The sequence below is a fragment of the Mus caroli genome, chromosome 5 (assembly GCF_900094665.2).
Source record: "Mus caroli chromosome 5, CAROLI_EIJ_v1.1, whole genome shotgun sequence".
Taxonomy (NCBI): domain Eukaryota; kingdom Metazoa; phylum Chordata; class Mammalia; order Rodentia; family Muridae; genus Mus; species Mus caroli.
The window spans coordinates 135,274,192-135,289,643 of NC_034574.1; the positions used below are offsets into that span (position 1 = coordinate 135,274,192).

Here is a 15,452-nt window from a genome sequence, read left to right on the forward strand (position 1 = left end):
TGTGGCTCAGTGGTAGAGCCCCTGCCTAGAATCCCCCAGTGAGGGCTGGGGTGTGGCTCAGTGGTAGAGCCCCTGCCTAGAATCCCCCAGTGAGGATGGGGTGTATCTCAGTCATAGAGATCAGCCTAGCATATGCAAGCCCCTAGTTCCAACTCCAGTACCACTCTTTGACTGACACACGCACACGCACACGCACACGCACACGCACACACACAGCTCCCAAACAGTCCTGCTGACCCCACACTTGCTCTTGTCCATGATTATAAGCAAGCCTTATCCTTCACTCTTCCTAAGGTGCTGACAAAAACCACATGGCCCTGCCGTCACTCTCCCCATAGTACATGCAAGTGATTGTCATCTTTATCTCACCGACAGGACACAGAGCCCTCTCCTCGTGGCACAGGCCCTAAATTCCAGCCCCTGGGAAACTACCAAGAGCTGCCTTCCACCTCCACCTCTGCCTGCCTCCCGGAACAGGCAGCCCGTATTTTGATAAGCTAGAAAATCAGGAAATTACCACACAAAAAAAGCAATGTTTATGGAAAACAGAGCCCAAACACGACAAAGGGCATTCCCATGGGTGCACTGCAAGCGCCCCAATGATTCACTAGAAGCAGGTGAACTGCCAGCCCCCGGTCCTGCTCCCAAGGCAGCTTTGCCTCAGGCATCTGCCATTCTGGTGCTTCGAATGCTTAAGCCTGACAGAAGCTCCTGAAAGCCCACAGCAGTAGCCTCTATTGTGTGAAGGAAAAGGGGCTGAACCCGGATGTGTGACAAATGCCTTTAATCATAGCATTCAAGAGGCAGAATCAGGATGATCTCTGTGTGTTCGAGGCCAGCCTGATCTGCAGAGTAAGTTCCAGGCCAAGTTTGTCCATCACTGGGTCACTGTGCTGTGTTACCTGGGTGCCTCTTATATGGCCATCCTTGGCTCTCCAACTGAACCAGACCTGTTCTTCCCTTTACATTTCCCCAGACCTAGGCAAAGGCTCTATAGTATGCTTTAATGCTGAGTAAGAAGCATGGACAAAGGCTGTATGTAGCTCAGTGGCAGAGCGCTTGCCTAGCATGGGTGAGGTCCTAGGTTCAATTCCCCAGGACTGCCAAAAACAAAGAGCGGGGGTTGGAGCCGCAGCAGAATGGGCACTCCTGTGACAACTAATCTAGCATAATCCACACAGTTCTTGCCATGGCCAGAAGGCACAGGCACCTTCATCACACCCGGAGAAGAATGGCAGGCAGGAAAGTCATCCCTTGGCCTGGGCCTGCTTGGGCAGTAACATGACCCCCTAGGGCCCAAGAAGTGGGTCACTCAGCCTGACCAATGAAGAATGGACTCTTTATTGAAAAGGTTTTCATAGCCACCAAGGGAGAGAGGCTGTGAGCTGTGGAACTTCCTCTGGCCTGGCCTCGTGTGAGCACAGTGCTGAATGAAGTGGACAGAGAAAAATCTACATAGTATACCCACAGCAGTCAGTAGTCACCAATACACGGGCTTGCCAAAGCTCTACTGCACCCAGGTGATACAACATAAGGACCTAATGACAGATAGACCCATGGACACAGGCACCAGCAGCAACCCCTCTGATGGTCTCATCAGGCCTGCTCTGGGTAAAAGAATGTCCAAAATGTTGCTCGGGGAACTGAGGTCTCCGCTCAGTGAGTAAGAATGTCCGTTAGGCAAACATGAAGGCTGTAAGTTCAAATCCTCTGCACCATATAAAATGCTAGGTGCGGCTTTGTGCCTATAACCCCCTCATTGAGAGTGTCACATAGACCACTGGGGCTTCCTGGCAACTAGCCTAGCTCCAGGCTCAGTGCAAGAATCTGTCTTAAGGGAATAGGGAGGAGAATGATATAGGCGGGACACCTAAAGTCCTCCTATGGCCTCTGTGTTCACACATGGTTACACACACCTACACATGCACCACACACACATTACACAAGCAAACACAAAACAGAGTAATGCTCCACATACCAATATCAAAGTCCTGGGTGCAAGTGTACATGTGTGTGCGCACGTGTGTACACGCCCACATCTGCATGCACATGCAGTTTCAGCCCATACCATCTCTTCCCTCAAAAATCTTGTTGACCTCACAGAAAGATCTCACACACACACACACACACACACACACACACACACACACACCACAAGGCAAGGAAGAATCTCACTTTGCAGCCTAAGCTGGCCACAGACTCTCCATCTTCTTGCCTCGGCCTCCTGACTGCTGGGATTACAGGTGTTTCCCACCACACCTTGGCCATAGGAAGTCTCTGAAAACAACACGTGGGGCCAAGGAAATGGCTCATGGGTAAAGGTGCTTGCTTTATAAGTCTGAAAAGCTGGAGTTGGATTCCCAGAACCCACTGTGGAAAGAAGGAACTCATTCCACAAAGTTGTTCCCTGACCTGAGTGCACCATAACATTGTGTACCATCCCCCTCACACACACACACACACACACACACACACACACACACACACACACACACACAACTTTTTTAAAAAACAAGGGGTCAGTGAGATGGCTTAGTGGGTAAAAGCACTTGCCGCTAAGCCTGACGACCTGATGTCGGCTCCTGGGAGCCACATGGCAGAAGGGAACTGACTCTCAGTTTGACTATTAACCTCCACATCATACACATAAAATAAATCCAAAACATTTCTTGAAAAAAGGTAACTAAAAACTAATCTTTGAGTAATTGAAAAAATAAATTCTGGCAAAATAACTAATTTCTTTCCACTAGTTGAATAATAAAGCAATGAGCACCAAACCACTACATCCTTGAGGCCGAGAGCAAGCCAAACTGCCCTGCTACTAAAGTCCACAAGAAGTGTGACAGCCACCCGAGGCACTGCTAACCTGACGCAGCTCCTCCTGCAGCCTCTTGGCACCAGAGTCTCTTGGACCTGGCAATGTCAAGAGGGTCTAGGAAGGATCCTTCCTTGTCTGTCTGTCTTTCTTTTTTTTTTTTTTTCTTTTCCTTCTTGCTCTAGCCTCGCTCCATCTGGCCCAAAGATATAATTATTTTATTATATGTAAGTACGCTGTGGCTGTCTTCAGACACACCAGAAGAGGGCATCAGATCTCATCACTGATGGTTGTGAGCCACCAAGTGGTTGCTGGGATCTGAACTCAAGACCTCTGGAAGAGACCACTGAGCCATCTCTCCAGCCCCTTGTCTTTCTATCCAGCTACCCTAAGATTCCTAACACGTCTGAGAGGGACTCTGGAAGGTCAACAACAGAGAACCCTCGGGCCCCTGAGACTAAGGGCTGGATCTGGCCTAACACACTACAGAACGTAGCAGAAGCCATTGGCACGGGCACCAAGCGTTTCACAGTTAATGCACATGTCCAGTAAGGTTAGCCAGACCTCTGAGCATGACAGTAACTCATCACAGCCCCACTGGTTCCCACCTTTCCCATGTTCTTCTCCCTCTGCCTGTCACCCTGTAGCCATCCTTTCTCACCTGCGGTGGTGGTATCCACATCCCTCGCTGCCAGCTCTTCCACATCTGACTTCTTCCTTAGCTCAAACCTCCGGGACAAGCCTTCTCGGGGTTTCCATAATTCCTGGATCAAGAGGGGCTTCTCATTGTCGCCAAATACTCGGAAGCACTGGGCCTGCCACCGCTGCCCAGAGTCCCCAGCCTGGCCCACAACATCACATAGCACGTACTGGCCGGCACACTCAGGGTCCAGGGCATAGCGCTCCAGTGCCTCTTTCACCAGTTCCTGGGCACTGGAGGAGCCAGTAGCCAAGACACTCTTATAGTGGGTGCCTGTACAGACACTGTCCCCAAACACCTTGAGGACCCCGGGGGCCGAGAGCTGCGTGGAGAGCTCCGAGGGGTCGTCGCTGGCACCTAGGCTGCAGAAGGTGGAATCCAGGTCACGATACTTGTAGCTCAGTGTCCGGGACAGCATTGTGGATAGGAGCTGGCTCTGTCGCTTCAGCTTATTCTTGGTGGGAGGAGACATGATCAACTGAGTCCCATAAAACATGGTGGGTGCGTCTTCATGAATAACCACTGAGGCTTTCAACCAATGGCTGGGGGAAGGCTGGAGCCTAAGAGGACAAAGCGATACAGTTAGGGCCAAGTATCAGGGACATCAAAAGCAACAGAGACACGAACGAGTCCATCCCAGCAGAGGACACGGTCCTGGACCATCCAGGCATCCACACCACCTGGAGCCAGACCCCAGCAATGGCGCTGACAAGTCAGCCTGTGAATTGCAAGGGACAAAGCAGGTCTGGTAGACTCTAGTGCTTCCAGGGAAAGCCACTGGCAGGATGCAGGAGGAAGTCTAAGTAAGCCTTAGGGCTGCATGACTTCTGAGAAGTGCTGGGCACAGGAGCAGCAACTGCAGGGGCACAGGGACCAAGCACAGAGTTATCTGTAGCGCTGGTTCTCTGTTCTGGGGGACACGCCCACTATCTAGCCATGTCAAAGCCAGAAAAACAACAACAAACAAGAAACAAGCCATATTCAACTTGGGAACACAGCCCTGACCCTCTGTGAATTCAATTTTGTCTAGGACAGTCTATTAAACAAAAGACAATGCTCGTCCCAAACACAACCTGAGCTGGAGAAACAGCCACAGCCATAGCCATAAAAAATTATAATAATAAAAAGTCACAAGCCTGGGACTGGGGAGATGGTCCAGTGGGTAGGGGCATTTGCTGTGCAAGCACAAAGACTGAAATTCAGGTCTCCAGCACCCTTGTAAAAATCTGGGCATGGCTATGCATGCACCTATAACCCAGAAATGTGAGGGTAGAGACAGGAGGATTGCTAGAGTTCACTGACTGCCAACCTAGTTTCAGGCTCAACTAGAGACCCTGATTCCAAAGAATAAGCCTGGGACACCTAATGTTCTTCCCTGGCTTCCATATGGGCAGATGTGCACACACACACATGCATGCACATGCACACACACACACACCAGAAACACAAAGAAACACCAAGAAAATGCTGCTCCCCATGACTAAGAATGATAGAGCAGGACACCTGATGTTTTTCTCTGGCTTCTGTATGGCACAGGTTCACACACACACACACACCCCAGAAACACAAACCCCAAGAAATTGCTGCTCCCCATGACTTGGCGGAGGAAGCTGGTCTTGACTGGAAGAGATCCCCAGTGGAGGAAGTTGGTCCCAACCGAAGAGATACTTCCCTAGGACTGAAGCTGGGCTAGTTCATTAGGCGCGGAGAAACAACACAAAGAGCGCCTCCAAGGCCGGTGTGTGTGTGTGGGGGGAAGCATCCTTGGAATGTGTGCATTCCACCCACCACATCCAGCCACCCAGCCACCCAAGCCCCTCCAGAGAGAGGCTGGCTCCCTAGGAACTCCCAGGGAGCAGGAAGAGTCTGTGTGCTGCAGAATCGGAAAGCTGGTGAAGTCCTGTGGGATTTAGAGGTGGAATTTACCAATCTCCCTCACAAAAGTCTACAGGGGCTGGAGAGTCCAGAGAAGGAAATGGGGACTTTCAGCTCTGCCACCAGACAGGATGAAAGATGACCACACCCAACTCCTGCACCACAGACAAAGGCAGATAGATTGGTGAGCCAAGAGAGGAGTGTTTTCTAGAAGGATCCAGACAAGTGTGTCCAACCTGCAACCCTGAGGCCGTATGCAATCAAGAATGGCTATGAAAGATGCCCAACAAAAAATGTAAGCTTATTTGAAACGTGCGGCTTTTTGGTGGTTTGCTTGTTTTGCACAGTGCTTAAGTGTCTGCTTTGTAGATGACATCACATTGGAATGTCAAAAGGTTGAACACACTCGCTAGTGACTCAGGACCCAGAGAAAGCACCACAGAGACCTGCCACATTGAGTCCAGCTAAGTCACCAACTTCCACTTAAGTCCCCAGCCTCCACTTGACCACATTGTTATGGGTTGGAGAAGTGGCAGCCTAAAGCAGAACAATCCAAGGGACTTTGCAAAAGACCTCAGGGGCTCACAGGATGGCCCGGTAGGTAAAAGGCACTGTCTGCCAGGCCTGCTGGCCTCAGTTTGACCCAGAGACCACGAGAAAGAAGGAGAGAACTAACTTCCAAAAACTGTCTTCCAATCTCTACATATGTGTCATGGTGTGTGTACATACATATGCAATGCATGTAAAATAAATAAGTTTCTTGGGGTTGGAGAGAGGGTTCAATGCTTAAAGGCATGTGCTGCTCTTGCAGAGGGCCAGGATTCAGTTCCCAGCCCCAGCGTGGCATTTCACACCCAGAAGTAACTCCAATGCCAGGAGATCTGATGACTTCCTGACCTCTGAGGACAGGAGGCACACATGTGTTGCCCATATCTGCATTCAGGCAGACACTCATACGCATAAAATAAATCTAAAAACAAAACCCAAAATAAGTTTAAAAACAAAACAAACAAAACAACAACAACAACAAACCAACTTAGGTAAGGCAGAGCACATGTAGGTGATCCACACCTACATCAACTGGAAGGTAAAGGCAGAGACTCAGAGCCTAAAGTCAATTTAGCTACACAGGAAGTTCCAGGCCAGCCTCTGGTACAATAGACCTACTCTCAAACAAAATAAAACAAGACAAGACAAACCCTCAGGGAGCCAGATGTGGCTCTGCCTATACTTAGTGATCATGCATTCCCAGCAACTCAGAGGAGAATCTTGAGTAAGAGGCCAGACAAAGCTATTCACCAAGTCAGAGCTACAAACACAGCAAGATCCTGTCTCAAAACAAAGACCCCACAGGGAGCCAAACAATGCAACCCTCCAGACCTCCAAAGGACACTGAGGATCAGATTTCTTCCTGCCCCTTTCAGGGAGGCCTCTCCCCACTAGCAGCCCCATCACCACAGCTGGCTGACATAGGTGCCAGGGCATTGTGGGAGGAGTCAGAGCTCTGCAGGACTGGCCTGTGAGCTTTATGCACTCAAGCTAGAGCTCTGGAAATCAGCCCTGTCTCTAGTTCCCACCGCCTTCCAATAAGAGACTTGAACTTGCCTATAGATAGCTGGGATTCAGAGAAAATAGACTATGGAAGCATAAGGTTCTTGCCGGGTGTGGTGGCACATGCCTTTAATCCCAGCACTTGGGAGGCAGAGACAGGTGGATTTCTGAGTTCGAGGCCANAGTGAGTTCCAGGACAGCCAGGGCTACACAGAGAAACCCTGTCTCGAAAAACCAAAAAAAAAAAAAAAAAAAAAAAAAGGAGGAGGAGGAAGAAGAAGAAGGAGGAGGAGGTGGAAGAGCAGGTTCTTGTGGAGAAAGTTAGGGAAGGGCCAAAGCATGGTGTCTCTTCCCCTGAGGATCCTGTGACAAGCGTCCTCGGCTGCCCCTGAGAAGCCTAGAACTGACGATGCTCCCCTGCATGGAACTGTCACTTACACCACAACAAAAGCATTTTCAAAGAGCTGGCAAGATGGCTCCACTGATACAAATGCTGCTCTGCAAGCAGAGGGCCTGAATTCTAATCCCTAGCACACGGAAAAAGCTGGGCGTGGCAGCCAGCACCTATGCCTGCATCCTCAGCACTGGGGATAACATCCGGGCTCCATACACCATGGCTTCTCCAGCAGAGCTGTCCCCTGTGCTTCACAGAAGTGGCTGGAGAGAATGGGGTGCTGTGGAAGGCCGTGTCATCTGAGAATGTGTGCTGCACGAAAGGCTGCCAAGGAAGCTCCCAGCTTCTGTGGTCCTAGTGTGTGTGGTGGGTACCAGTACAAACATTCCCACATGCTCACACGCATCCCTCCCTCTCTCTCTACATGTATGCATGCACGTGTGCACGCACACACATGACAGTGCCTTCACATGCAAACATGGGCATTAAAGTTCCATGCCCAGAACCCATGTGAATCCAGGTCAGGGGAAAAGAAGACAAAAAGACCCCTGGGATTCCTTGGCTGGCCAGTCTGACAGAGTCCCAAGCCTGTCTCAGAAACACAAGGTGAACAACATGTGAGTGATCTCTCCCAAGACTAATCTCTGGCCTCTGCATGCATCACCCCTTCCTTGGGACCCTCTAGAGCAGAATAATTCTCGGATGACACGGCCCTCCTCAACACTTCATCCCCCACCCCCACCACTTTCCTGTAGCACAGGAGACATCTTCACTGGAGGAGCCTCAGTGTCCGAAGTCTAACCCAGGTGCACAATGATGTGGCCTCAGTCACTGATGCCTGTGGCCATAGAAGCCATGGCTTCTGGAGTCTGTGCCCAGGAGTAACATAAACACAATGCCAAACTGTCCTCAGGCAGGAGAAATGTCACAAAGCAAACTCCAGATCCTAAGCAGATGTGAACAGGCATCTCATACCCAGGCTGTACATCTTAACAGGCTGGTACAGTCTAACTGTAGATCTTCTCTAACAAGACACAAATGCTAAGCGGGCATGGCGGTGCATTCCTGAAATCCCAAGCCTCCAGAGGTGGAGGCATGAGGAGCTCTAGGTTACCCTCAGCTACCCAGGCCAGCATGGGCTACATGAGACATTGTAAAAAAGAGAAAGTGTCCCGGGCGTGGTAGCGCACGCCTTTAATCCCAGCACTTGGGAGGCAGAGGCAGGTGGATTTCTGAGTTCGAGGCCAGCCTGGTCTACAAAGTGAGTTCCAGGACAGCCAGGGCTATACAGAGAAACCCTGTCTCGAAAAACAAACAAACAAAACAAAACAAAAAAACCAAACAAACAAAAAGAGAAAGTGTGAGGAGAGAAGTGGAAGCTGGCATGGCCCATATATAATCCCAGCACTCAGGAGGCTATGGTTGGATTGCATGGCAAGCCTGCCCGGGATATATAATGAGTTCCAGGCCAACTGCGGCTGAGAGACCCTATCTAGAAGAAAGCAATGGTAGCTCAGTTCCCGGCATGCATGAAGACTTGGGTTCCGTTCTCAGCACAGCATAAATAAACCAGACAAGGTGGCACATGCCTGTAATCCCAGCACTCAGAAGGTAGAGACGGGACAGTCAGAAAGTCAAGGTCACTAGGCCATCAAGATGGCAAAGGTGCTTGCTGCCAAGCCTGGTGTTCAGTTTCCACACCTCACATACTAGACAGAGAGGATTGACTCCCCCAAAGCTGTCCCCTGAGTGCCTCATGAGCACCAGTTAAGCACGTGCGTGCATATACAGACAGTAATATTATTAAATTTAAATATTAAAACAATCTATAAAATTTAAAATGTGTACCCATGGTAAAAAAAATAAGTAAATCAACATTTTTTTTTTAAGTTCAAGGTCGTCCGTGGCTATGCAGTTTGACTCAAAACATAAATAAATAAGAGGCAAGAGAAATGGAAAAGTACAAGTGTGTAACTACTAGGTCCCCTCCTAGGGTCTCGGGGTCAAGGGGTGCAAACTGGAACCTCAGAAGTGGCCCCTCCCTCCTGTCCGGAGGGACTCTAAGACAGAGCTGGGAAAAGTGTGAAGAGCAGGAGATGACAAAACCTGGGTGGATGTGACTCATTCCTCACCAGCGTCTCTCCTCAAGGGCCCCGAGTCCCAGCGAATGCCGAGCTTTCACTTCTTGGTTTAACAGAAAGTTTAGGGTTTTTTTATGCCCACCCTCCCCACGGTCACTAAAGAGTGGGCCCTGAGGTGGCCACCTGCTCGTAGGCCACTTTTCCTCCCTAATCACAGAATCAAGAGTGTAGCCTGTTTGTCCAAACAGGACAAAAATGTTTCTCAAAAGGCCACTTGGAATTCAGGGAAAGTCCTACAGAGGCGAGCACGCCCTGGGTAACCAGATCTGTTTTTCTGGAAGTATGACCTGTCTTTTCCTTTTTCTGCCTCATTCTCGCCTCTGACACACAAACATTTGAGGACAGCTCAGGTCCCAGAGAGTCAAGAGTACACGCAGGGCTCTCGCCGTGGCTGCCTCAGAAATTGTCTCTTTTCTTGTTCTCCGATTCTGCTTTAAAAAGAAAAGAAAAAGAAAAAGGAAGGAAGAAAAGAGAAAAAAAGAAAGAAAAGGAAAAAAAGCAAGGTTAAGTCACAGAGACCAGGCAGGCAGTGAGGTCAACGACGGCTGACATGGGTGGAGGGACAGTCTCTGTTCCAACAGGACAATGTGGAACACATTATCATTCCAACAGAAGAAAAACTGAGCAGTCAACTTTGCAGGCGGCGCATTAGCCTCCTCCCCTCATCCACAAATCCTATCTTTATGGCTCCAGCTGGAGGGAGGCTTTAAAGACAAGCATAATTCAATCAGGTTTCATTTGAGCCGCTAGTCACTTAGCAAAAAGGGACTGACTTCTCCCAGCAGGATTAAAGAGAAGCTCCTCTCTGGAATGCACAAGAGGTGGCCCGCAGCACCGAGACACCAGTAATCAAATTCTTTTTGGTAATTCAGATTAACCAAACACTCGGCAGGCGACAGAGGCTGGGCCGGGCAGGTCTGCAGCCTGTCAGGCCCCCATCCCAGGGCTCCCCAGGGACAGAAGCCAGATCCCTTTGAGGGCCTCGGAGCTCCAGCTCAGCATCTGTCTCAGGCGCGGCACTTGTCGGGGGACTGGCTGGAAATGATACAGAAATAGCTGGAGAAACAATGCCTCTCGCGGGCACACGGATGGGGAGGAGACGCGATGCGGGACGGGTGTAGGCGGGGGTGTCACCACCATCCTTGTGGGAGAGTGCGGGACTCCCGCCTTGAGCTCTTTCGGGTTGTTCCAGGTTAGATTGCACCTCCAAAGCACTACCAGGTAAACTGAGGCCTGGAAAGGTCCCTTGGCCACGAGTGACGGAACCCGGATCGCCCCCTGGAAGTCCACGGGGCCACGCAACCCGCGCCCACCCGGCCTTCAGGTGCAGCTCCCCCGGGCCGCTCCAGGCCCCGTGCGCTCGCCGGTTTCCATGGCAACCGAGCAAGCCTGCCTCCATCGCGCCCGGACTCGCCGCGGGGACCGTGACCAGCGCGGCCCCGCCCCAGCGCGTGCCCCGCCACCCGTGTCTCAGCCCGCGGTCTCCGCGCCCTCCGCGGGTCCCCGCAGTGGTCCAGCCGCACCTCCTGGGCCATCCTCGGCCTCTGCTGACCTTCCTTCTCGCGCCCCGCACTCACCTCAGCGCAGCCTGTCAGCTGCGTCCCCCGCGCGCGGCTCCCACGCCCGCCGTTAGCCGAGCTGGCGCCCGGCTCGAGGCGCCTCCTGCCGGCCGCGCAACGGACAGGGCGAGGCCTCCGAAGGGGCGGGGCCTCCGGGGGCGGAGCCTCTAAGGGCGGGGAGTCTGGCGAGACGAACAGAAACTTGACACCTCAGCGCCCAATGGGCAGAGACGGAGCCCCCGAGTGGGCGGGGTCACACGTATTAGGGAGGGCCTGGCTGACCGAGAAAGATAGGCTGTGCGCTAGCGCCCCCTTCTGGTCTCCAACGGTAAGAACGATTCTCTAAGAGGTGTGGCCTTTGGGTGGGCGTGGCCTCAGTGAGGGGGAGGGGCTAGTTCCCCAAAGTCGACTCGTGGTATCTCAAGGGGCGGGGCTGCAGGAAAGAAGGGCGTGGCCTATGCTCTGGCCAGCTACTTTGGGGTTGTATACTCTCTATGATCAAGTAGGTGGTGTTTGGCCTCCACCCCAATTAGTGGACAAAGGTGGAGAGGTGGACAAAGATGGACAGGTACATAACTGAATATGCATGAAACTGACCAGGGACAGGAAGGCCAGACTTTTATTTTATTGCATAAATTTTTATTTATTCATTGACAATTGCGTACGTGTATATAGCGTGTGTTATCAGCATTTAACTCCAGTTCTTTAATTTTAATGTATCCTTCGTAGAATTTTATTTTACATTTTAGATAGGGTCTCATAGATGCCAGACTGGCCTCAAACTCCATGTGACCAAGGCTGGCCTTGCACTCCTGATGCGATTACCTCCATTGTCCTTGTGTTGGGATTACAAGCTTGCACTACCATGCCTAGTTAATGTAGTTCTGGGGATCGAACCGAGGGCCTCATGTATGCAATACAAATGCTCTACCAACTGAGTCACTTCAACCCTAAGCAGCCAGGATTTTAAAAACACAAGTCAAATTACGGCAGACTAACTTTAAACCATGCAAAATGGGACCAAATCAGCTCTAGGCCTTTGACCCAAATAATGTGTTTTTGCTTTGACTTCTCTCTGGTATGTTCAATGATCTCAAACTGCACACCCTAACCCGAGAAGTATATCTTTTTGTGGGCAGTTTGTCAAGAACTATACTGTAGAGAAGTAGTTCTCAACTTTCTTAATGTTGCAACCGTTTAATACAGTTCCTCACTGGGTGGTTTGAATAGATATGGCCCCATACACTTCTGTGTTTGAATGCTTGGCCCATAGAGAGTGCCACTATTAGGAGGTGTGGTCTTGTTGGAGGAAGTGTGTCACTGTGGGGGCGGACTTTGAGGTCTCCTATGCCCAAGCTACACCTAGAATGGCATATGGTCAGCCTTCTGCTGCCTGCGGATCGAGATGCAGAACTCTCAGTTCCTCTTCCAGCACTATGCCTGCCTGGATGCTGCCATGCTTCCCACCATGATGATAATGGACTGAACCTCTGAACCTGTAAGCCTGCCCAGATAAATGTTTCTTTTACTTTGGTCATAGCATCTCTTCACAGCAATGAACCCCTAACTAAGACACTCGTGTTGTGGTAACCCCCAACCATAGAATTATTTCACTGCTACTTTATAATTTTGCTACTGTTATGAATTGGGATGTAAATATCTGGTATGCAGGATACCTGATATGCAACCCCAAAAGGGTTGTGGCCCATAGGTCGAGAACTGCTGCTGTAAAGTAATGGCCCCATGTTTGAGACCAGGGGAAGGGGACAGACATTTACAGAGCACCTCTTCTGTCAGGTCCTATGCTTGGGGGCTTTACCCATCCCGGCTTTGATACACACACTAACTCTTTTTTTTTTTTTTTTTTTTTGGTTTTTCGAGACAGGGTTTTTCTGTATAACCCTGGCTGTCCTGGAACTCACTTTGTAGACCAGGCTGGCCTCGAACTCAGAAATCCGCCTGCCTCTGCCTCCCGAGTGCTGGGATTAAAGGCGTGCGCCACCACGCCCGGCATCACACACTAACTCTTAAAAGGTTCCCACTATTCAACTTCTTCCTGAGGATGTAGTGTCTCTAGGAAGTCCATTGACTGAAGGTCAATTAAGACTTGGCTTGTCTATATGATGAACTAGTACCCTCCCCATAGACCTTTTTAAAAAAAGATTTATTTATTATTATGCATAAGTACACTGTAGTTGACTTTAGACTCACCAGAAGAGGGTGTCAGATCTTATTAGGGGTGGTTGTGAGCCACCATGTGGTTGCTGGGATTTGAACTTGGGACCTTCAAAAGAGCAGTCAGTGCTCTTACCTGCTGAGCCACCTCACCAGTCCCCTGTAGACCCTTACAGGGCACCACCCCATTCACACCAGCCTCCTCATGCACCCCAGCCTGGGAGGCTGTAACCAAACAATATACTAGAATACTTCCACACAATTTCCTACGAACAATAACAAACCTGAAGAGGCAGTTTTCAGAGCTAGGAAGAGAGGCTGGGTTCAGGCTTGGATATTCCTTCTGCCTCATCCCAGACCATGACCCAAGTCCCACCCCCAAACTTCCCACACCTGTCTCTGCAGAGAACCCCAAACTGCAGCTTGGGAACCAGGTTGGACAGTTTTTGTAAATAAAGTTTAATTGGGACACAGCTACAATTGTTTGCTTACATACAGCATGGGAGCCAGATTGGACTACTTTTTGTAAATAAAGTTTTACTGGGACACAGCTACGATTGTTTATTTACGTACTAAATGACTGATGATTTGTGGCCTGTAGTGGATTGAATGTGAAACACCCACCTTGGGCTTACGTTTCAAAGGTGTGGCCAGCATTTGGCAGTGTTATTTCGGAAGGCTGTAAAGACATTATAGAGTTAGCCCAGCCAGAAGAAGCAGGTCACAGGGACAGGCTTTTGAGAGATTGTCATCCTTTAAGACTTTCTGTCTGCTGCTTTCTTTCTGTTACCCCATGAGGGTTTGCTCGCAAATGCAATGCTCTGCCTATGACCAAGGACTGATATCTCTGAAATCATAAGCCAAGAAAGTATTCCTCTTTTCAGTTGTTTCTGTCCAGCAATGTAAAAGCGATGAAGACAGTTGCAAACGACAAAGTTACCTCCTCAAAGGCCCCACCTCCAGTAACATTCGGGGTACTGGGACTTCAGCATCTGAATCTTAGGGGAGCACATGACTCATCCCAGTAAACCAGCTTTCTTTTCTTTTTCTTTTTCTTTTTTTAAAGATTTATTTATTTATATTATATGTAAGTACACTGTGGCTGTCTTCAGACACTCCAGAAGAGGGCGCCAGATCTTGTTATGGATGGTTGTGAGCCACCATGTGGTTGCTGGGATTTGAACTCAGGACCTCCAGAAGAGCAGTTGGTACCCTTAACTGCTGGGCCATCTCTCTAGCCCTGTAAACCAGCTTTCATCACGCAGATAATTCCTATTTATCCTGAAAGACAAAAAGCCAGTGTTACTTACGTAATTCTAACCTCCAAGATGGTTAGAATGAGCCACACTTCCAGGCTTTCACGTGACTTCATGGACTCAGCTGTCCAACCAGCATGGCTTGTGTAACCAACACAACCTTGTCTCAGGGATATTATGGCTCTGGAGTTACACAGTGAGAGATTCTCTTGCTCCTGCCCTTGCCTTCTCTTGGATCATTTGCCCTGCACTAAGCTGGACACCATGTTGGGAAGCCATGCAAGCAGCTCTGAGGGTAAAAGAGGGGCACACATCCATGCATACATGTCTGTGAACTGTGCTGGGTTGGGTTTCCCCCCACGCGGAGTCCTAGTCCCTGCCCTGACTGACTTTCTGGCTGACATTTAACAGCCAGTCCCACTGGAGATGGAGCTTACCAAAAGGGATCATGTATGGTGCCAACCCATGTCCACTTCTCCCTTGGGATAGCCAGGCTGGGCTGGAGGGAGGAAAGCTTAGCCTTCATGGGTGGGAGCACTGCAGGGGGCACTGCAGGATTGCTCTGTAGATGATGAGTGCAGGGGCTATGAGCACACCTGGGAACAGCTTCAGAGAGCTTGTTCGTTCATTGGGAGGGGGGAAAGGGGTATGTATGCCCCTAGGGAGGTGACTAGCGTCTCTGGGACAAGATTAGTGTGGCCGTGTACAATTGGCTGGGGCAGGGGAGTTGGAAGATGCTTCATCAACATACTCAGGGGCTATAGGGTCTAGGCTGGAGGTGAGGTGTAGGGGGTGGGGGGAAGAGGGGAACGTTATAAGGTCAAACAAGAGGTGAAGCCTGATAACTGTCAGGGTAAAGCGTTCTTATTAGGGTTGGTGGTGGGAAAGCTGGCTTTGTGGCATTAGGTTGGGGTGGGGAGATAGCCAACTCCTGCCCTGGTGTTTGGGTATCAGAGGTTGCAGCTCCCTTGACACTTTCTCTATAA

At 50.2% G+C, this 15,452-nt stretch overlaps 1 protein-coding gene across 3 annotated transcripts in view; it reads right to left on the reverse strand.

Moving 5' to 3' along the window:
• The window catches only part of Radil (Rap associating with DIL domain), a 69,306-nt gene extending 58,134 nt beyond the window's left edge, over window positions 1–11,172 (reverse strand). The window contains exons 1-2 of one of the 3 annotated variants that reach the window (XM_021162360.1): window positions 11,054–11,172; window positions 3,477–4,075 (exon numbers count right to left, since the gene is read on the reverse strand). In XM_021162360.1, coding sequence (XP_021018019.1) covers window positions 3,477–4,011 — 535 coding nt within the window. In that variant the 5' untranslated portion in view covers window positions 4,012–4,075; window positions 11,054–11,172. Of the gene's footprint in view, window positions 1–3,476; window positions 4,076–9,763; window positions 9,820–10,999; window positions 11,012–11,053 lie in introns of those variants that run through there. The other 2 variants (XM_021162363.1, XM_021162361.1) reach the window with 2 other exon arrangements.
• Window positions 11,173–15,452: the final 4,280 nt, after the last annotated feature.